Source organism: Salvelinus alpinus, chromosome 33 (assembly GCF_045679555.1).
Source record: "Salvelinus alpinus chromosome 33, SLU_Salpinus.1, whole genome shotgun sequence".
Classification (NCBI taxonomy): domain Eukaryota; kingdom Metazoa; phylum Chordata; class Actinopteri; order Salmoniformes; family Salmonidae; genus Salvelinus; species Salvelinus alpinus.
In genome coordinates this window covers 25,103,673-25,125,312 of record NC_092118.1, presented here as the reverse complement: position 1 = coordinate 25,125,312, position 21,640 = coordinate 25,103,673, and the positions used below count along the sequence as shown (strand labels likewise).

The 21,640-nt window shown below is 41.6% G+C and overlaps 2 protein-coding genes and 1 long non-coding RNA gene across 5 annotated transcripts in view; 1 reads left to right on the top strand and 2 right to left on the bottom strand.

Moving 5' to 3' along the window:
* LOC139563268 (uncharacterized) overlaps positions 1-8,758 on the bottom strand; it is a 28,041-nt gene extending 19,283 nt beyond the window's left edge. Inside the window, exon 1 of the long non-coding RNA XR_011672521.1 lies at positions 8,323-8,758. This is a non-coding gene — a long non-coding RNA (uncharacterized lncRNA). The remainder of the gene's footprint in view (positions 1-8,322) is intronic.
* On the top strand, positions 7,088-19,506 carry LOC139563266 (xaa-Pro dipeptidase-like). Of its 2 annotated transcripts, none has more exons than XM_071381771.1 (15): positions 7,088-7,243; positions 11,162-11,345; positions 12,478-12,605; positions 12,758-12,821; positions 12,989-13,036; positions 13,160-13,221; positions 13,329-13,373; positions 14,164-14,239; positions 15,343-15,389; positions 16,871-16,939; positions 17,115-17,192; positions 17,728-17,876; positions 18,141-18,325; positions 18,467-18,658; positions 18,915-19,506. In XM_071381771.1, exons 1-15 carry the CDS (start codon positions 7,227-7,229, stop codon positions 19,029-19,031), a joined length of 1,461 nt encoding a protein of 486 aa, XP_071237872.1. In that variant the 5' UTR covers positions 7,088-7,226; the 3' UTR covers positions 19,032-19,506. The 2 variants fall into 2 exon arrangements, with proteins under 2 accessions (XP_071237872.1, XP_071237873.1); XM_071381772.1 differs by lacking the exon at positions 7,088-7,243 and adding an exon at positions 8,979-9,007.
* Positions 19,507-19,764: 258 nt separating this feature from the next.
* Positions 19,765-21,640, bottom strand: part of LOC139563265 (thrombospondin type-1 domain-containing protein 4-like) — a 65,785-nt gene continuing 63,909 nt past the window's right edge. For both annotated transcript variants that reach the window (XM_071381768.1, XM_071381769.1), the window contains one exon: positions 19,765-20,455. The gene's annotated coding sequence lies outside the window, so the exon portion shown is untranslated. The remainder of the gene's footprint in view (positions 20,456-21,640) is intronic.

The window sequence follows — 21,640 nt, the reverse complement described above, 5'->3', positions numbered from 1 at the left end:
GATGTAGTCTATAACAGTGCCATCCATTTTGTCACCAAAGCCCCATATACTACCCACCACTGCTACATGTATGCTCTCGTTGGCTGGCCCTCGCTTCATATTCGGCGCCAAACCCACTGGCTCCAGGTCATCTATAAGTGCTTGCTAGGTAAAGCCCCGTCTTATCTCAGTTCACTGGTCACCATAGCAACACCCACCCGTAGCACGCGCTCCAGCAGGTATATTTCACTGGTCATCCCCAAAGCCAACTCCTCCTTTAGTTGCCTTTCCTTCCAGTTCTCTGCTGCCAATGACTGGAACGAATTGCAAAAATCACTGAAGCTAGAGACTTATATCTCCCTCACTAACTTTAAGCATCAGCTGTCAGAGCAGCTTACTGATCACTGCACCTGTACACAGCCCATCTGTAAATAGCCCACCCAACTACCTCATCCCCATATTGTTGTTTATTTTTTGCTCTTTTGCACCCCAGTATCTCTACTTGCACATCATCATCTGCACATCTATCACTCCAGTGTTAATGCTAAATTGTAATATTTTGCCACTATGGCCTATTTATTGCCTTACTACATTTGCACACACTGTATATAGATCTTTCTATTGCGTTATTGACTGTACGCTTGTTTATGTGTAACTCTGTGTTGTTGTTTTTGTCGCACTGCTTTGCTTTATCTTGGCCAGGTCGCAGTTGTAAATGAGAACTTGTTCTCAACTGGCCTACCTGGTTAAATAAAGGTGAAATAAAATAAATAAAGAGTAAAATTCAGTTGGTGGTACAGTAACAGAAAAAGGTTGGGAACCACTGCTGTACCCACAAGGCAATCAAAATATTCTGGGGTTTTCATGTAGTTTAAGAAATACTCTCAGAGATCCATTGTTTCTCAGTTTTAGATTGGATACAGTACTGTACAGTCAAAGAGAGGCACACCTCCCCCTGCTGCCCATACTATAGTGGTGTCTTACTGTAGTTTTTTCCCCTGTTGTTTTAGGAAACATGATGGATGCAATTCTGTCCCTGATGTGATCTTACCCTGGATTCAGTCATCATATAGCCTAACCCTAGAGTGTGATTGAAGCTGTAAGATGTTTCATTATATATTTATTATGAGCTATTATTACATATACAGTATTAGTTTTATGTGGCAAAGTGGCAGCTTTAATACCAGTTGAATGATATGGCAACATTTAGATTTTTGCCAAAATAGACATACCCAAACATAATTGTTTTACATGAGATGGCCATAAACAATAACTGGTAATGTTGCATAGTTTTAGAAATGTCTGGAACTCACCTTTATGGTAAAATAGTTGTTTGAGGTGTACTCACTTTTGAGAACATAAGCTCAAGTACAAATATTATAAAAATATGAAAATGTCATTTTATATTGAACAAAATTATAAACGCAACATGTAAGTGTTGGTCCCATATTTCATGAGCTGAAATAAAAGATACCAGAAATGGCAGGTGTGGCATATGAAGAAGCTGATTAAACAGCATGATCATTACACAGGTGCATTGGGAGAATAAAAGGCCACTCTAAAATGTGTAGTTCTGTCACACAACGCATTCCTGCCCACCAGAGCTGTTGCCAGATAATGTAATGTTAATGTCTTTATCATAAGCTACCTCCAACATCGTTTTAGAGAATTTGGTAATACGTCCAACCGGCCTCACAACCGCAGACCACGTCCGACTTCTTCACCTACGGGATCATCTGAGACCAGTCACCCAGACAGCTGTTGAAACTGTGGGTTTGCACATCCGAAGGATTTCTGCACAAATTGTCAGAAACCTCAGGGAAGCTCATCTGCGTGCTCGCCGTCCTCACCAGGGTCTTGCCCTGACTGCAGTTCGGCATCATAACCTACTTCAGTGGTTAAATACTCACCTTCGATGGCCACTGGCACGATGGAGAAGTGTGCTCTTCACGGATGAATCTCAGTTTCAACTGTACTGGGCAGATGGCAGACAGCGTGTATGGCATTGTGAGGGTGAGCGGTTTGCTGATGTCAACATTGTGAACAGAGTGTCCCATCGTGGCGGTGGGGTTATGGCATGGGCAGGCGTAAGCTACGGACATCGAACACAATTCCATTTTATCAATGGCAATTTGAGTGCACAGAAATACCGTGACGAGATCCTGAGGCCCATTGTCACGCCATCACCTCATGTTTCAGCATGATAATGCACAGCCCCATGTCGCAAGGATCTGTACACAATTCCTGGAAGCTGAAAATGTCCCAGTTCTTCCATGGCCTGCATACTCACCAGACATGTCACCCATTGAGCATGTTTGGGATGCTCTGGATCAATGTGTATGACAGCGGTTTCCAGTTCCTGCCAATATCCAGCAACTTCGCACAGCCACTGAAGAGGAGTGGGACAACATTCCACAGGCCACAATCAACAGCCTGATCAACTCTATGTGAAGGAGATGTGTCTCGCAGCATGAGGGAAATGTTGGTCCCACCAGATACTGACTGGTTTTCTTAACCACGCCCCTACCTTTTTTTAAAGGTATCTGTGACTAACAGATACATATCTGTATTCCCAGTCATGTGAAATCAATTTATTAGAGCCTGATTAATTTATTTCAATTGACTGATTTCCTTATATTAACAGTAACTCTGTAAAATCTTTGAAATTGTTGGATGTTGTGTTTATATTTTTGTTCAGTGTATATGGTTTTATTTTTTTCCTATTCAACTAAAGTGGGGCAATAGGCTTGAAATGACTGAAATTCTTTCTACATATGGTACCAATCAAATGATTTAATAGTGAATACTAGATCCAGTCCACAAGTCAGCTCTGCTTAGAGAGTGGAATCGGAGAGCAGACAGATGGGGCTTTTTGGCATTATTTGTCAGTCGGGAACTGGTCCAGAACCGCTGAAAGACTAAACATCTGAGAGGGTATTAAAAAGATGATGGTGTTTGAAAGGGGAACTCTTGGACAGCCTCTTTAACATACCCACTGGATTCTTCAAGAACGTTTGTCTTAGAGGTTGAAAGTTGAGCAGGTTTTACATTTTGATACACAGAAGATGGATCCTTTAGAGTCTTATGTCACTGAGTGGCTCTCCCATGGGTTTATTCATAAACATAGCACAGCTTGACTGTATTTGAACCTGAGGCAGACTGCTGTGTGCATAGGGATACTGATGGAGATTTAAAGTGGTTGTTTGGAGCGCCCATGGTGACACAACATGAGCACCTTTGAAAGGCAAACCGCCTCCGCTCAAAACTTTTATTCATTCTGATGTGCATGCTGGGAACAATTGATTGTCTGTTTGACATGGGTGAGGAAAGCACTCTATGAGGCTTTGCTGAAGTCATCATGGACCATCATGGCTCTCATTAAACCAGGTCATTAAACACATGCATACTTACAAATATGTCTAAATCAAGTGTCAGCTCTCTTCATTCATATATGCTAGTGAGCAAATCAAATGGGCTATGCCTTTAATAGTGAATACTATATCCAGTCCACAAAACGTGACTGGATGAGTCTTGTGTTTCAGAGGTCAAGTAGACAGAGATGCACCTTCTGGCTGACCGGGTTTGGCAGGAGCTGGTGAAGATTGGGATCCTGCGTGGGAGTGTGGAGTTCATGCTGAAGGTCCACATGGGCTCTGTCTTCATGTCCCATGGCCTGGGACACCTGCTGGGCATCGACGTGCATGAAGTGGGCAGCTACCCAGATGTCAGTACTTCCTGAACCATCCAGGGTGAGACACTGACTGTGGTCCAAACACTTAAAAGACACACCCTCGTCCACTTACCCTCGCCTTATGCCCTTGGAGGAATCCCCGTCTCCATCTTGGAGGGCGGTCCAAATGATTAGCCAAGCAAGGGAAGTTTGCAACGTAAATCCCTCTGCCCTCGTTTTTAGTTGGCTTTGCGAGTGTACAATTATGTTCACTCTGGGGCCTGAAACTCTGCATACAGTAGCTTGCGAAAATATTCATCCCCCTTGGCATTTTTCTTATTTTGTTTTGAGGGATTTGTGTCATTTGATTTACACAACATACCTACCACTTTGAAGATGCAAAATATTTTTGGGGGTGAAACAAACAAGAAATAAGACAGAAAAACAGAAAACTTGAGCGTGCATAACTATTCACCCCCCCCAAAGTCAATACTTTGTAGAGCCACCTTTTGCAGCAATTACAGCTGCAAGTCTCTTGGTGTATGTCTCTATAAGCTTGGCACATCTAGCCACTGGGATTTTTGCCCATTCTTCAAGACAAAACTTCAAAACTATCCAGCTCCTTCAAGTTGGATGGGTTCTGCTGATGTACAGCAATATTTAAGTCTTACCACAGATTCTCAATTGGATTGAGGTCTGGGCTTTGACTAGGCCATTCCAAGACATTTAAATGTTTCCCCTTAAACCACTCAAGTGTTGCTTTAGCAGTATGCTTAGGGTAATTGTCCTGCTGGAAGGTGAACCTCCGTCCCAGTCTCAAATCTCTGGAAGACTGAAACAGGTTTTCCTCAAGAATTTCCCTGTATTTAGCGGTATCCATCCTTTCTTCAATTCTGACCAGTTTCTCAGTCCCTGCCGATGAAAAACATCCCCACAGCATGATGCTGCAACCAGCATGCTTCCCTGTGTGGATGGTGTTCTCAGGGTGATGAGAGGTGTTGGGTTTGCGCCAGACATAGCGTTTTCCTTGATGGCCAAAAAGCTACATTTTAAGTACCTTCTTCCATATGTTTGGGGAGTCTCCCACATGCCTTTTGTCGAAACACCACACGTGTTTGACTATTTTTTTCTTTCAGCAATGGCTTTTTTCTGGCCACTCTTCCGTAAAGCCCAGCTCTGTGGAGTGTATGGCTTAGTGGTCCTATGGACAGATACTCCAATCTCCGCTGTGGAGCTTTGCAGCTCCTTCATGGTTATCTTTGGTCTCTTTGTTGCCTCTCTGATTAATGCCCTCCTTGCCTGGTCCCTGAGTTTTGGTGGGCGGCCAACTCTTGGCAGGTTTGTTGTGGTGCCATGTTCGTTCAATTTTTTTTTATAACAGATTTAAATGGTGCTCCGTGGGATGTTCAAAGTTTCTGATATTTTTTTATAACCCAACCCTGATCTGTACTTCTCCACAACTTTGTCCCTGACCTGTTTGGAGAGCTCCTTGGTCTTCATGGTGCAGCTTGCTTGGTGGTGCTGCTTGCTTGGTGGTGTTGCAGACTCTGGTGCCTTTCAGAACAGGTATATATATACACTGAGATCATGTGACACTTACATTGCACACAGGTGGACTTTATTTAACTAATTATGTGACTTCTGAAGGTAATTGGTTGCAGCAGATCTTATTTAGGGACTTCATAGCAAAGGAGGTGAATACATATGCACGCGCCACCTTTCTGGGTTTTTTTTAAATAATTTTTTGAAACAAGTCATTTTTTTAATTTCACTCCACCAAGTTGGACTATTTTGTGTATGTCCATTACATGACATTCAAATAAAAATCCATTTAAATTACAGGTTGTAATGCAACAAAATAGGAAAAACGCCAAGGGGGATGAATACTTTTGCAAGGCACTGTAATTCAATTTGCAACGATTGTACATCTGCTAAGAAAAGGTAGAAATTGTGCTACTAATCCCCTTGACGGCACAACCACGTCTCGTAAAAAGTAAATATGTTTTTGTTTGGTTATCTTTTGGAAATTGTAGAAATAAAACATTTTCCTTCTTCAGAAGTTCCAGCTAGGCAGGCTAACGTTAGTAAGCAAATTAATTTGTTAGCTATCATTGAGTAGACGTTGATTAATAATGATATATTTAATATAAGTAGACATGCACTCATAATTGACTGTAGCGCATATAAAGCTGCCGGTGGCTGAAAACACAATCATCAGGGGATGAATGAGTGACAAATTTCCAGCCAAGGGTGGTTCATTTAAAAAACATTCCTTCCTCTCGCCCTGCAAGTGTATACTTGTCAGACGTCATGATATGTCATCAGAAGTGTCCACTTAATTTGAGGGCTGAGGGGATGGGGTGTGTCTTTTAAGTGTTTGGACCGCAGGCACTGATTAATTAGAGTCTCATTTCTCTGTTCTCTGTAGCATCCAGGCAGAGTACAAGCACCAGCAACTCATTGATATGTTAATTATATTTCTAAGTTATAGCAGTAGTTCTAATGGTGTATGTCTGTTGTTGTCTAATGGTGTATGTCTGTTGTTGTCTAATGGTGTATGTCTGTTGTTGTCTAATGGTGTATGTCTGTTGTTGGTCAGGATGTGCAGCGGGGTCCTTGTCAGGAGAATAATCTATGCATTTACACTGGCTAGGAAGTACATGCTGTACGGAGTACAGTACTGAATTTAGCGGTGGAAAGTACAACTTTACTGCCTGTACTTATCTACCTAGTACACATTAACATGGGTTATTGCATTATAATTACGCTGTAATAAGGTCTCTGAAATGGGTTACATGAATCTGTGCAGTTGAGACAAATTCACCCCACTGCCCTCCTAATCCAAGTGAGGCATGTCAGTCATAGTCAATACTGTTAGGGCTGGGATGCATTTACAATTTATGACAGTCAGGCAGCCCAATTCAGATCTTTTTGCGACTAATGGGTATTTTGACCAATCAGATCAGATCTTTTGGCAAAGATCAGAATTGGGCTGCCTGTGTAAATGCAGCCTCAGTCACACAGTGTCTGCAAATGCTTTCTTGAACCTTGAACTAAGTGTTGAAATAATTGCTGCTTCTGATAAAAGAAAGGCCATAATAAGTTACATAACTTGTGTGGCATGGGCACTAGAACAGACTTCTGTAGAAGTTATCAGTGAGAAAATATGTCAAGAATATTCACTGAAGAGTGACAATGAAATTGAGAATGAAATAATACCTCAAACGTTGGTTCATAATAAAAACTAAAATCTGAACACTAGGTATATATCCAACACAAACATATATTGTGTGATGTTTACTGATAAAAAAAAAGTGGATGTGAAACTGAAACAACTCCCTGGGGGGTTCTGAAAGACAGTTATAAAGACCTTGCAATACAACCCTAACATATATTTAAAGTTAGTGGATCAAATAAATGGCCATACTATTTCAAGCATCATTCAGGTTCGCCGCTTGATATCACATAATGCCTACATACATTTTGAACCATTTTGTTCAGCACTCACTCACTTTAGCCAAAATCAGCTGATCGGCTTCACAAGCGAAGTCACGTGTCACCTCCAGTCTTGAGCAACATGGCTGCACGACAGGAGTGAGTACATTCTGTTTTGTATTTTTTCTCTTTGTGTTAAGCGTACTTGGCCACTGATTCTGAATTAAACACATTATAATGCACGAATTGTTAGCTCGCTAGCTATCTGCATAAACCTGATCAATTAAGGTAACTCTCGTTACCGGAGCTAGCTGTCAAGCACAAGAAAATAGCGGCGTACTTTTTGCAGGCTGGCAGTCAGACATCAATCAGCAACGTTGCCATTAACTAACTAACTAACTATGCCTGTCTGACTTGACATTTATTCGCATAATAGGGAAAAAAACAGGTGGTTACAGCTCCAGTTTGTGGATAATATTAGCTAGTATCTCTACAGACGGGTTGTTTCCGTAATAATTGCCAGGGACCTCACGATACGATATTATCACGATTGGTAGTAGCACATATTCAAACGAGAACTTTGAAGGCCGAAGTGGAGAAGGGTTCCATGTGAACAGCAGTTACATGGGTCAGTCGGTCCTAAGAGATGGGCGAACGCCGTTCAAAAGGGAGGGTCGCGACCGATCCCGGAGAAGCTGGCCGGAGCCCGGGGAGAGTTCTCTTTTCTTTATGAAGGGCAGGGCGCGCTGGAATGGGCTGAGTAGTAAGGGAGTGTGGATAAGAGGTGCATGCAGGAGGGCCACAATAGTGAAAGGGTCCAGAACATAGCACCCCACCACTTAAGAATGGTGATGGTAATACAAGAAAAGGGTAAAGCATTGATTGATAACCAAGATGCACACAACACTGAAATGGGCTATATATACAGCAGTTGAACATGGGTCAGTTGAACATGGGTTAAGGGCATAAAATATCAAATAAACAAGATAAAGATAAGATGGCCATCGTGCATAAATGTATTTTGTCTCCCCACACAAAACGCTAACATGACAGGCAGGTTAAAATATCAAAAACAAACTATGAACCAATTATATTAATTTGGGGACAGGTCGAAAAGCATTAAACATTTGTCAATTTAGCTAGTTAGCTTGCACTTGCTAGCTAATTTGTTCTATTTAGCTAGCTTGCTGTTGCTAGCTATTTTGTCCTGGGATATAAACATTGAGTTGTTATTTTACCTGAAATGCACAAGGTCCTCTCCTCCGCCAATTAATCCACACATAAAACGGTCAACCGAATCGTTTCTAGTCATCTCTCTTCCTTCCAGGCTTTTTCTTCTCTTGACTTTATATTGCGATTGGCAACTTTCATAAATTAGGTGCATTACCGCCACTGACCTCGTTCGTCTTTCAGTCACCCACGTGGGTATAACCAATAAGGAGATGGCACATGGGTACCTGCTTCTATAAACCAATGAGGAGATGGGAGAGGCAGCACTTGCAGCGCGATCTGCGTCAGAAATTGAACTGATTTCTATTTTAGCCCTCGGCAACGCAGACGCTCGTTGGCGCAATACCTGAATAACATAGATTTCTACATTTATTTTGCAACGCACGCAACACGAGCGGTGTGGTCAGCCTTTAAGGCTGGGTTAAAGCTAGATAAGAGGAGTGAAAAGGGAACTCCAACCCCCACAAGTGTGTTGCATTGTGGGGAGTAAGTAAGGCCTCCGGTCGGAAGGAAGGCAGTTGATGCGCAACTAACAACGCAGAATTGTCAAGCTCGTCGGGTTTGGCGCAAGCGGATGTCAAAGTGAAGAAATCCAACCAGCAGAACTCGTATCACGGTGCTGTTCTCCTCATATCAATATGTAAATATCAGCAACGTGCAGGTTACGGCGAGAGCAACTATGACTCTGTTAAGGTAGCCACTTAGCTAGGTGCCGATACATATAGAATCGCAGTATCACAATTCGATGTTAAATAAGTATTGCTCACTATATGTCTGCGGCAGAGGGACAGGAGAGCGGCATAATAATAAATACTCATTTTGATCAGTCAAGTGCTGAAAACATGTTGGCTCACCATTTAAAAGTAAGATTGAAGCTAAATTAATGTTATAGAAAAATATATACGTTTTTGCATAGGTACAGCCACTAGCAGGTAAAAAAAAAAGAGAATCGATACTTGGAGTCATAGAATTGATATATCGTAAAAAATAGTATTGCAATACTCTACTGCAATGGTCACCAACCTTTTCTGAGTCAAGATCACTTTTGCAGCCAATAAACAAGCTGAGGTCTACCACTCAGATTATTTTGAAAACATGTAAGCCTATTCAACATTAATAAAAACAGTTCTGTAGGAATGAAGTTTGTGCAGTATGCCAAAAACGTTATCACATCATATTGGCTACAGTATATGTGCTTGGCCTGGCAATATTGTTCTTCTAAGACCATATTATATTTCAAAACTCGAGCTTTGATAACAAAATAGATCAGTTGTACCACTTGCGAGGCACAGCTGAGCATAAATTGAAGTAATTCACTTTTTATTTTACTGGACTGATGGTACCTGCATCTGATGGTACCTGCATCTGATGGTCAGTCTCCACGGAGGGAGGGAGAGAGCAGCAGAGGGTACGCCTCTCACTGCCCCTACTCTCTCCTTTCCTCCCGTGAGACTGGCCAGAGAGAGGACACCATCCTACCACTGATGGCAAAACTTGAGTTGCACCGCATTGTTTTTGCCTCATGCACAAATTCATGTTCCTACTGTATGACTAGAGAAAGTGAAATATTCCTCAACATTAAAATAGACATGACGAGCTGCTAATAATAAAAACGCAGGCCTATCGATACACTTAGCTACTAATTCATTGCAGCTGTGGCACGAGAGGAAGTAGGGAGAAGCGCGTTTTGTAAAAGTGTTGACAGTGCTGCATAAAAACTTTAAAACAAACTCACTCACAAAAACAGCAGGGCTTTTCTGTATTCTGACTGTTTATCCCTGGTCATGGTTTTAAAAGTTTTGAAATCTCACGTAGACTAGTATCAAACTTTGCTGTGGGGTTGTGGAAGCGTTACTAGGCATGGTGATAACATTTTGAGCTATCTAATTGGCCAGCGCACTTGATTTAACGACAGCTCTTCTGGTCCGCCAGGTAGGTGGAGTTTGAAATGGTTCAGAACAGTTTGCCTACCTGGCATGCAGGGCTTCTGAATCAAGTGCACCTTCCGCCAAAAGCGCAAAGTCAAATAAATAAAGGAGCACAAGCCTTCATCGTTGGCTTTTTTACAGATATATGTTTGGTGATCAACTAGGAATGCCTAGAAGATCGACTGGTTGGTGACCACTGCTCTACTGTATCGATTTCCCCCATCCCTACAATATGTCAATGCTCCAATTGTTATTAATTAATATAGAGGTGATATGATGCATTATACTCTATCCTCCTATCATAGCTCATGTTTCTTGTTTAAATGTACTACATCTCTAAAACAGGAAGTGCACATTGAAACCCACTCACATGATCACAGAAGTGTTTAGACATCTTATTGTTGAGTTGACAAAATCTGAGGCAGGTTGGTGATCAACAACTCTAAGTTTAGTGACCTTTGATCATGTACATCGGTCTTTGTTGTTACTAAATCACACAAGGAAGGGAGCACTCTCCAGAGATCAAGTGTTATCTTTACCACACACTGGGGATCATTGAAACCAGATCCATTTAGGGCAAAACTGTTCTACAGTTTGTGCAAAATCATCTTTTTTGTTGAGTGTAAAACTCTTTGAGTCCCAAAAATGGTCAACGTCTATGTCCTCACCACTTCTGCTAAAGTTTCACTAAAAATGTAACTTTCATAACTGTGTGCAGTATAATGATAAACAAGGATTTGTTTTTTTACATTGTATATTTACTAAAGGGTTTGTAAGTATTTTTATTGGTTATTGTTTTAGATAGAATCAGCCGAACTGAAACAAAGGCAGGCAATTGTGTTAGCTAACTGAAAATAGAAAACTACTAGACAGTAATGTACAACATATTAACCCATTTCCCAATGCTGTCTTTCTGTAGACCTGTGTATTGGCTGGGTAAAGACACCCTGAGAGTGTCAGCAGCCCTGTTTGCTGAGAACCGGCGGAGGCTGTGCCAAGGCCTGAAGGCCAAGGATGGGGTGGCCCCCAAGTCTGTCGTCGTACTGCAGGGAGGGGAGCAGAAGCAGAGATACTGCACCGATACAGACATGCTCTTCAGACAGGTACATGTAAGGATCGGTGTCCCGCTAGCGGGACAACTTCCGGTGAAAATGGAGGGCGTGCAAAATTCAAATAATCATAAATATTATGGATTTTAAACATTTATGTACATATAAGTGTCTTATATTGGCTGAAAGCTTAAATTCTTGTTAATTTAACTGGACTGTCCGATTTACAGTAGCTCTTACAGCAAAAACATGCCGTGCGATTGTTTGAGGACGGCGCACCACATCAAAATATTTTTCCACCGGCACAGGTTTCATAAATTCACATATAACGATTAAATATTCACATACTTTTTGAAAATCTTCCTCTGATTTGCAATCCAAAGGGTCCCAGCTATAACATGTAGTGTTGTTTTGTTAGATAAAATCCTTCTTTATATCCCAAAAAGTCTGTTTAGTTGGCGCCATCGATTTGAGTAATCCACTCGTTCAACTTGCAGAGAAATTAATCCGAAAATCTACCCCTAAACTTTGTTTCAACAAGTCAAAATAAGTTTCTATTCACTCCTCAGATACCCTAAAATGTAATCAAACTATAATATTTATTTTGGATAGAAGTATGTTCAATAGGAAAGCGATTTTAGCAGGTGCGTAATGTCTTCATGGTGCGCACAAACACAAATTTCCAAGACTGTGTCCCTCGACTAAAACTGTTATTTCTTATTCGTTCTTAAAGCTACAAGCCTGAAACCTTGAACATAGACTGCTGACACCCTGTGGAAGCCATAGGAATTGCATCCAGGGAGCTAATTTTCATATATTCTCCTACATTATTTTAACATTTCTACACAAATGTCAAAGTGTTTTCTTTCCAATGGTACCAATTATATGCATATCCTGGCCTCACGGCCTGAGCTACAGGCAGTTTACTTTGGGCACGTCAGGCAGGAAGTGGAGAAAAAAGGGGCCTAGCCCTAACAGTCAGTTACAGATATGCCATTGTTTATCCTAAAGCCACATACAGTAATAAGTGCATACATTTTCATATTGATGACCCCAGCGAGAATTGAATCCACAAACCTAGCGTTGCTCTACCAGCTGAGCCACATAGGATCACACATTGATGAGATGGATGGAGGTGTGACTGAGCGGACCCTGGCTGACTCTTTTGACTCATGTGGTTCTGTAGGAGTCCTTCTTCCATTGGGCTTTTGGAGTGACTGAAGCCGACTGCTACGGGGCCATCGATGTGGACACAGGAAAGTCCATCCTCTTTGTTCCCAAGCTGCCTGAGAGCTATGCAACCTGGATGGGAGAGTGAGTCAGTGACTGTAACTCAAACTATATGTGAATGTGATCAGCCTCAGTAGACAGCCTACCACTTTCAGCATCATGGACTCACAAAGACACTCTAAGAATACTCCTTAGGCCTTCTCATTAAAACCGATTGTGTCATTGTCTGTTGACAGGATCCATCCGCGGGAATACTTCAAGGAGAAATACGCTGTCAATGAGGTGCAATACACCTGTGATGTAAGTTAGTGTGTCACGTTTGAATGCACATACTGTACACCTTACCCATCTTTGTAGTGTTGTAGCTTAGCTTGTGATCTTGTAACTTCACTCGTTTCCCTCTATTTGATAGTGTCAGTTCTCTCTGATCCCTCAACACTTCTGCCTTTCTGTCTGAACTCTTACAGATTGCTGATGTTTTCTCCAAGATGAAGCTTGGAGCTCTTCTCACTTTGGTATGTCCTTAATATATCATGTTGATGCTATGATAGTGGTTTACAGTATAAATTCATTAGATAAAGTATCATTTTAAAAGAGACTTGAAAGTGGGCCTGATAAGTATATCATGTTTCTTCCAGCGTGGACAGAACACAGATAGTGGGAGTATCTGCCGCGAAGCCTCTTTTGAAGGAATCAGTCAGTACGTATAATTGGCATCAACTGATGTCCATTTGAAACTTTGTATTTCTAATTTATTTGGTTGAATGTTTTACCTTGATAAATATGATCTTGTGTCTTATATTTCAGATTCCAAGTGAACAACACTCTTCTGCATCCAGTCATTGTGGAATGGTAAGTACTGTATGATACTATATCCAGCTCATAACCATTGGTTGCTGCTTCTTTTCTGTTATGTGGAACTATTTTTGTGAAGTCTTATTAGTCTACTGTGGCTGTTTCACACTGAGTCATCTGAGGTGGTGACTGCATCTATAATATGAAGAGAATCATTAAGACATAAATGGTGGTAGAAACCATGACCAAGAATAGAATCAGAAAAACACCTCACTAACAATATGGTAAGAAGCTGATTTTCCTGAAAGATAGAGGGGAGTGTAAGGCTCCTCCGGCAGTGAGGAATGGATGAGTAATACAGGTATTATTTCTGCATTCATTATGAGATACCAAATATAACGCACACACATAAACACAGAGCTTTAGCTTTGATAATCATTATTTTGTTTCTGGCTGGGTGCTATAAGCCAGGCCTAGTATGTGTTTGTGCATGATAGAATTAAGCAAAAATGCCTGAGGGGGTGCGGTATATGACCAATATACCACGGCTAAGGGCTGTTCTTATGCACGCCACAATGTGGAGTGCCTGAATACAGCCCTCAGCTGTGGTATATTGGCCATATACCACAAACCCTGAGGTGCCTTATTACTATTATAAGCTGGTTACCAACGTTATTGAACAGTAAAAAGTAATGTTTTGTCATACACGTGGTATACGGTCTGACATACCACAGCTTTCAGCCAATCAGCATTCAGGGCTCGAACTACCCAATTTATAATATAGAAATATACACCTGGCCTATTGATCTAAGAGGCCCTTGACTCCTTGTTCCTTCTCTTCCTGCAGCCGACTGACTAAGACTGACATGGAGCTGGAGGTCCTGCGATACACTAACCGGATTTCCAGTGAAGCCCATAAAGAGGTAAAATCCTGCAGGACAGACAGACATACCTGCCACAGGGGGAGAAGAAGCTCCAGATTCAGACTCATCTCATTTGATCTGTGCATTTTGGATTTTAGGGGACCGAAAGTATTGGGACAAATTCACTTATGTTTATTAAAGTAGTCCAAAGTTTAGTATTTGGTCCCATATTCCTAGCACACAATAACTACATCAAGCGTGTGACTTTTCAAACTTGTTGGATGCATTTGCTGTTTGTTTTGGTTGAGTTTCAAATTATTTTGTGCCCAATATAAAGTAATGGTAAATAATGTATTGTGTCCTTTTGGAGTCACTTTTATTGTAAATAAGAATAGAATGTTTCTAAACACTTCTACATTCATGTGGATGCGACCATGATTATGAGTAGTCCTGAATCAATTGTGAATAAAGATGAGTGAGAAAGTTGGACGCACAAAATATCATACCTCCTAAAAAGGCTAACCTCCCCCGTTATTGTAATGTTGAGAGGTTAGCATGTCTTGGGGGTATGATATTTGTGTGTCTAACTTTCTTACACATCATTATTCACAATTCATTCAGGACTATCCGTAGTCATGGTAGCATCCACATGAATGTAGAAGTGTTTAAGAACATATTCTATTCTTATTTACAATAAAAGTGACTCCAAAATGACACTACTTTATTTACCATTCATTTATATTGGGCACCACATAATCTGAAACACAACCAAAACAAACAGCAAATGCATCCAACGGGTTTCTAGAGTCACAAGCTTCATGTAATCATTGCGTACTAGGAATATGAGACCAAATACTGAACTTTTGACTTCTTTAGAACACATGTACAGTATATATGAGTTAATTTGTTCCAATAAAATGGAACAAAAAAAAAATGGAACAAATTAATTAATAGCACTTTAACCAAAGTGCTGGAGTACACAGCCAAAACAACAAAAACTGTGTCAATGTCCAAATACTTTTGGAGCTCACCATGTTATGTCATGATTAATATATGAATATAATCAAAGCTAAAAGAATACATCTCAGAGTCATCATTGCCCACTTGCAACCTTGTATATAACAGGCACAGCCAGCCTGAAGTGCTGTTGTCTTTCTCCTCAGATCATGAAGCATGTGAGACCTGGACAGAAAGAATATGAAATGGAGAGGTGAGTGGAGCTTTTTATCATGAAGGGTATGCCAGCTATATTGAACTGTTTGTACCGTATAAAAGTATATTGTATGACGAAAGGCTATGTGGTGTACTATGTCCCGTCTGACCATAAAGGTGATGGTAAAACAGTATGTTCCTTATCTATCAAGGTGTGTTCCTCTGGATAAACTACATTCACAGCACGTCTGATCTGATCACTACTGAAGTCATAAGTATTTGGACAAATTCACTTATAGGGTTTTCAAGTAGTCAAAAGTGTAGTATTTGGTCCCATATTCCTTGCATGCAATGACGACATCAAGCTTGTGACTAAAAACGTGTTGGATGCATTTATTATAAGTAAGAATTGAACATGCTTCTGAACACTTCTATATTCATGTGAATGCTACCATGATAATCGACCATCATGAATGAATCGTGGAAAAGGTTACAGAGGCACAAATAGCATACCCCCCCCCCCCCCCACATTTTTAACCTCGTTATTGGTAAGGGTGAGGGGTTAGCATGTTGTTTTGTAGCCTCTGAACAGCATCTCACTGATCATTATTCATGATTCATTCATGATTCTTCTTAATCATGGCGTTATGAGGATTTATTTAGAAGTGTTATTTAGAAGAAATATCTTTATCTACTCACTATGAATGATGACTAATCATTTTTCTTTCTGTTACTATTGGGCAAAACATAATCCAAAACAAACTACAAATGCATCCAATGAATTTGTAGAGTCACAAGTTTGATGTAGTCATTGCGTGCAAGGAATATGGGACCAAATACTAAACTTTTGACTACTTTGATACACTATAAGCACATTTGTCCAAACACTTAGGACTTCTTCACATGGGGGGGGACAATACATGAACTGCTTTCATTTCTAAATGGTTAAACAGATGCAGTATGCATGAAAATACCCTCAAATAAAAGGTGACATTGTGTACTGTCACCTCATGTGAAACATTTGATCTCAAACCTAAAATGCTGGAGTATAGAGCCAAATGGAAAAAATGGCTTCACTGTCCAAATACATATGGAGGGGAGTGTATTTTACGATGTAGTAACAGCCACCCACTGAGCTGAATCAATTTCCTGTTTCTAGCTGGCAGCTTATTGTGTTTTTAATTAAACCTTCATCTGGGTGGCTGAAGAATGTAAATAATCTGAGCTACTATAGCAGCGCCCCTCGCCAGCTCACTATCTGACTAATTGACTGCAGCAAGAATATGTAATCACTGACTCAAGTCTCCAGTGAATAGACCAATAACCAAGTGAAGATGAGTCCAAATGCTTTTTTATAATACTATCCTCCAGTTAAGTATCAGGTGATGGAGATCTTCAAGGTGGGAGGTTTAGATGACTCCCTTCTTTATTCTAGGCTAACCAATATCAAAAAGGAAGTTAACCCTTGATTACACTTCATTGTTAGAGCTGTGGAGCTTCTTGTGTACGGTAACTCATGTCAGTGCTTTTCTGTTGCAGCCTGTTCCAGCACTACTGCTACTCTCATGGGGGAATGCGTCACACCTCCTACACCTGTATCTGTGGAACGTAAGGCACTTCCCTTTGCTACACAGAAATGGGTTCATTTAATGGAGAACATATCTGAAATGCGTGACATCATCTGTGTTACATTTTGACGTACAGAAATGAGGTGCTATTGTTCTATCTGACGTGTGTTGAGTGCCTCTATAATGACCTACTCGTATGCTTAAATCTTCAACAGTGGAAACAACGGCTCAGTCCTCCACTATGGCCATGCAGGAGCTCCCAATGACAAGACCATCGATGACGGAGACATGTGGTAAGTCGGCGATCATTTCACATGATGTGAAGTTATTCCACTCCTTAATTGTCCTTTTTGGGTTGTTTTTTTGGTTTTATTATATTCTGTGTTCATTTTGTCTTGGATTTGTATATCAAAAACACTTGCAGTGATCTGTTGTTTTGTTTAATGGAATACTGAATACTCAGAGCTACACCTCCCCTGCTGTCATTAGTATAGTAGGGTGTTGTTTTGTTCTCCCTGTCAGCTGGATCCACTGAGTGGCTCTCCCATGGGTTTACTCATAGATGGAGCACAGCTTGGACTGGGTTTGAACATAAGTCAGGCTACTGTGTGCATAGGGCTACTGATGGAGATTTAAAGTGGCTGTGTGGAGCGCCCATGGTGACACAACATGAACACCTTTGAAAGGCAACTTGTATTCATTCTGATGTACATGCTGTGAACAATTTCTCTGATTTATGTTTGGAAATAATGATGCCGGAATGGCTATAGAGCCCTCTGGGTGAGCAGTAACACTGATCTAACTGTGACGTGTGATTTTTCCTTGCAGTCTGTTTGATATGGGTGGAGAATACTACTGCTATTCCTCTGACATCACCTGCTCCTTCCCAGCCAATGGAAAGTTCACTCCAGACCAGAAGGCCATCTATGAGGCTGTGCTCAAGTCATCACGGGCTGTCATGGCTGCCATTAAACCAGGTATGATCCTACTGTCCACAGGCAGGATTGAGGAAGCATTCACTGAACATACAGTACATACTTAGCTTGGGCACAAGGAAGGATTATACATTTAATATATTAATTTGTTCTATGGTTTGACTAATAGTGAGTTGTTGAAGTCTGAAGACTACCACAGAACATGCCATATCCTCACCACTAGTCATTATCACCTGCATACTAGGCTGCTTTGAAACTTTTAACCTAAGATTTAAAAACCTGACTGAAGGTGGTCTTGTGTTTCAGAGGTCAAGTGGACAGAGATGCACCGTCTGGCTGACCGGGTTCACCTAGAGGAGCTGGTGAAGATTGGGATCCTGCATGGGAGTGTGGAGAACATGCTGAAGGTCCACATGGGCTCTGTCTTCATGCCCCACGGCCTGGGACACCTGCTGGGCATCGACGTGCACGACGTGGGCGGATACCCAGAGGTCAGTACCAGAGAGATAGATACAGTATTCTATTTATCAATGCTACAGAAAGTTCTAAATACACTTCCAAAAAGACATATGTCTCTATCCTTCTAGACAAAGCTAACGTCCGTGTCATGCTGCTTGTTCTTGGTTACACAGGGTATTGAGCGCGTCAACGAGCCCGGTCTGAAGAGCTTGAGGATGGGCCGTCTGGTGCAGGAGCGCATGGTCCTGACTGTGGAGCCTGGTATCTACTTCATCAACCACCTGCTGGACCAGGCCTTGGCCAACCCAGCCCAGAGCTGCTTCATCAACAATGAAGTGCTGGCCCGCTTCCGTGGATTTGGAGGGGTACGTTTACCTATCCACAGACACTTTGTACTCATTAGTGTGCTGGTTTTACTGTCAATGTCAACCACCCAAAGCTTGCACATAGAAACCCCTTTGTCTCAATCTACTCCATGGCAGCAAATAATATACACATTATGCTGTTCTGTTAAGTCTTCTGCTATAACTGCTTCCCCTGATTATTATCTGCTGTTGATTATTAACCTGGGCTCTGACCCTCAAATGTGTCTTACTGGATGTTTCCCCCTCCTCTCTCCAGGTCCGTATTGAGGACGACATTGCGGTGACTGCGAGCGGAATGGAGCTGCTCACCTGTGTCCCTCGTACAGTGGAGGAGATTGAGGCTTTCATGGCCGACCGTGGAAAATCCTTCTAAATAACGTCACTCATTTCCAAGCTGATCTAACCAAATGGTATTTTCACTCCTAAATCTGGAGAGAATATCTGTTCTCTGATATAAGAGATGCAGTTTTTCTAATGATATCTTGCCAGTCTACATTATGCCATATATAATCAATAATGGATGCATTAGATGCAGAACTTTTCAATCTAGAAAGGTATCTGTTTAATCTCAGTGAATTCAGTAGCATAACACACTAATAAACAAATGCAGGTTAAACTACCTATACTATTTGAAGCTCTTAGTGATAAAGATGATTATTGTGAAAATGCAGTGAATTAAACTGCTGTGGCCATCTTGCCCTGTAAAAACATTGTTGACGGTTGACAATATTTCAGTGCCTGGTTAATTGCTTTATGACTGTGCGCAATAGAGACTTTATTTTCTTGGACGTTTATACAATTCTCATAAAATACAGTGCAATTGAAGTAAATAAACCCCTCAACTTGCAGTTTTGCGTTCTGTGACATTTGTAGATTGTGCTTCCATTTGTAAATACCAGGGAACATAAAGTGTCATGGAACAGGGTTGGTTTACTACAACTTTGTAGTAATACTGCCAGTCTTCACTAGATGGGGTCCTTAAGTCATTCTGAAGTTCATGTAGCTCCGGTAAGAAGAGTTTCCTTGTATCGATGCCCTTATTCGTTACAGATTTTATTCACACCACCAGTGAACTGGTGTTCAAATAAATGGGATGACTACAAATATGCACTAAATAAGTATAAACAGACATTTATTTACCTATTCTCTCCAAAACAGTGTCAATCAAACCTTTCCCATTTCAATTATGAAGTAGTGTACAGTACATTGCAGATGTTTGCAATAGAATTCCAAATACTAAAGTATAGCATTTCAGTCATACAAATTCAGTTAATTCCCTTTAACTCAAAGTTGCATTGAATACACTGTATTATCATGTCTTTAGCTATAGAGAGTCCATCCCAGACGTAGCATCTCATTACACATACAATACATACAGGATGAGAACACATCAACCATGATAAATAGGTCCTCAACCTTTTCTTACAGTGAATGTTAATAGGATGGATGCAATCAAAAGGGAACTCCTTGCTCTTGAGGTACAATACAGGATAAAGGACAAAATAATGGGGCAAAATACTTTACTGGCATGATCAATTTATCACCTTTGTTTAGATGTTTACCAGGCCTACGTGAGTAAAAGTTTCAATTTACTCAAATTACCTTAAAAATGAAATATGTGAAAATTGTGGTACATTACTGCAGTTATAAAGTGTCATGAATAATCCAGTATCCTTTTAGTGAATTAATGTTTAAATTTTTGCATGAGCATAAAAATGTACAATGGCGTAATCTTTTTATCTCACGCAAATATAGTAGTTCTTTTACCTTCTCTTTAAGAAGTATAGTGTTCTAGAACTTCTAACATTTACATTTAAGTCATTTAGCAGACGCTCTTATCCAGAGCGACTTACAAATTGGTGCATTCACCTAATGACATCCAGTGGAACAGCCACTTTACAATAGTGCATCTAAATCTTTTAAGGGGGGGGGGGCAGAAGGATTGCTTTATCCTAGGTATTCCTTGAAGAGGTGGGGTTTCAGGTGTCTCCGGAAGGTGGTGATTGACTCCGCTGTCCTGGCGTCGTGAGGGAGTTTGTTCCACCATTGGGGTGCCAGAGCAGCGAACAGTTTTGACTGGGCTGAGCGGGAACTGTACTTCCTCAGTGGTAGGGAGGCGAGCAGGCCAGAGGTGGATGAACGCAGAGCCCTTGTTTGGGTGTAGGGCCTGATCAGAGCCTGAAGGTACTGAGGTGCCGTTCCCCTCACAGCTCCGTAGGCAAGCACCATGGTCTTGTAGCGGATGCGAGCTTCAACTGGAAGCCAGTGGAGAGAGCGGAGGAGCGGGGTGACGTGAGAGAACTTGGGAAGGTTGAACACCAGACGGGCTGCGGCGTTCTGGATGAGTTGTAGGGGTTTGATGGCACAGGCAGGGAGCCCAGCCAACAGCGAGTTGCAGTAATCCAGACGGGAGATGACAAGTGCCTGGATTAGGACCTGCGCCGCTTCCTGTGTGAGGCAGGGTCGTACTCTGCGGATGTTGTAGAGCATGAACCTACAGGAACGGGCCACCGCCTTGATGTTAGTTGAGAACGACAGGGTGTTGTCCAGGATCACGCCAAGGTTCTTAGCGCTCTGGGAGGAGGACACAATGGAGTTGTCAACCGTGATGGCGAGATCATGGAACGGGCAGTCCTTCCCCGGGAGGAAGAGCAGCTCCGTCTTGCCGAGGTTCAGCTTGAGGTGGTGATCCGTCATCCACACTGATATGTCTGCCAGACATGCAGAGATGCGATTCGCCACCTGGTCATCAGAAGGGGGAAAGGAGAAGATTAATTGTGTGTCGTCTGCATAGCAGTGATAGGAGAGACCATGTGAGGTTATGACAGAGCCAAGTGACTTGGTGTATAGCGAGAATAGGAGAGGGCCTAGAACAGAGCCCTGGGGGACACCAGTGGTGAGAGCGCGTGGTGAGGAGACAGATTCTCGCCACGCCACCTGGTAGGAGCGACCTGTCAGGTAGGACGCAATCCAAGCGTGGGC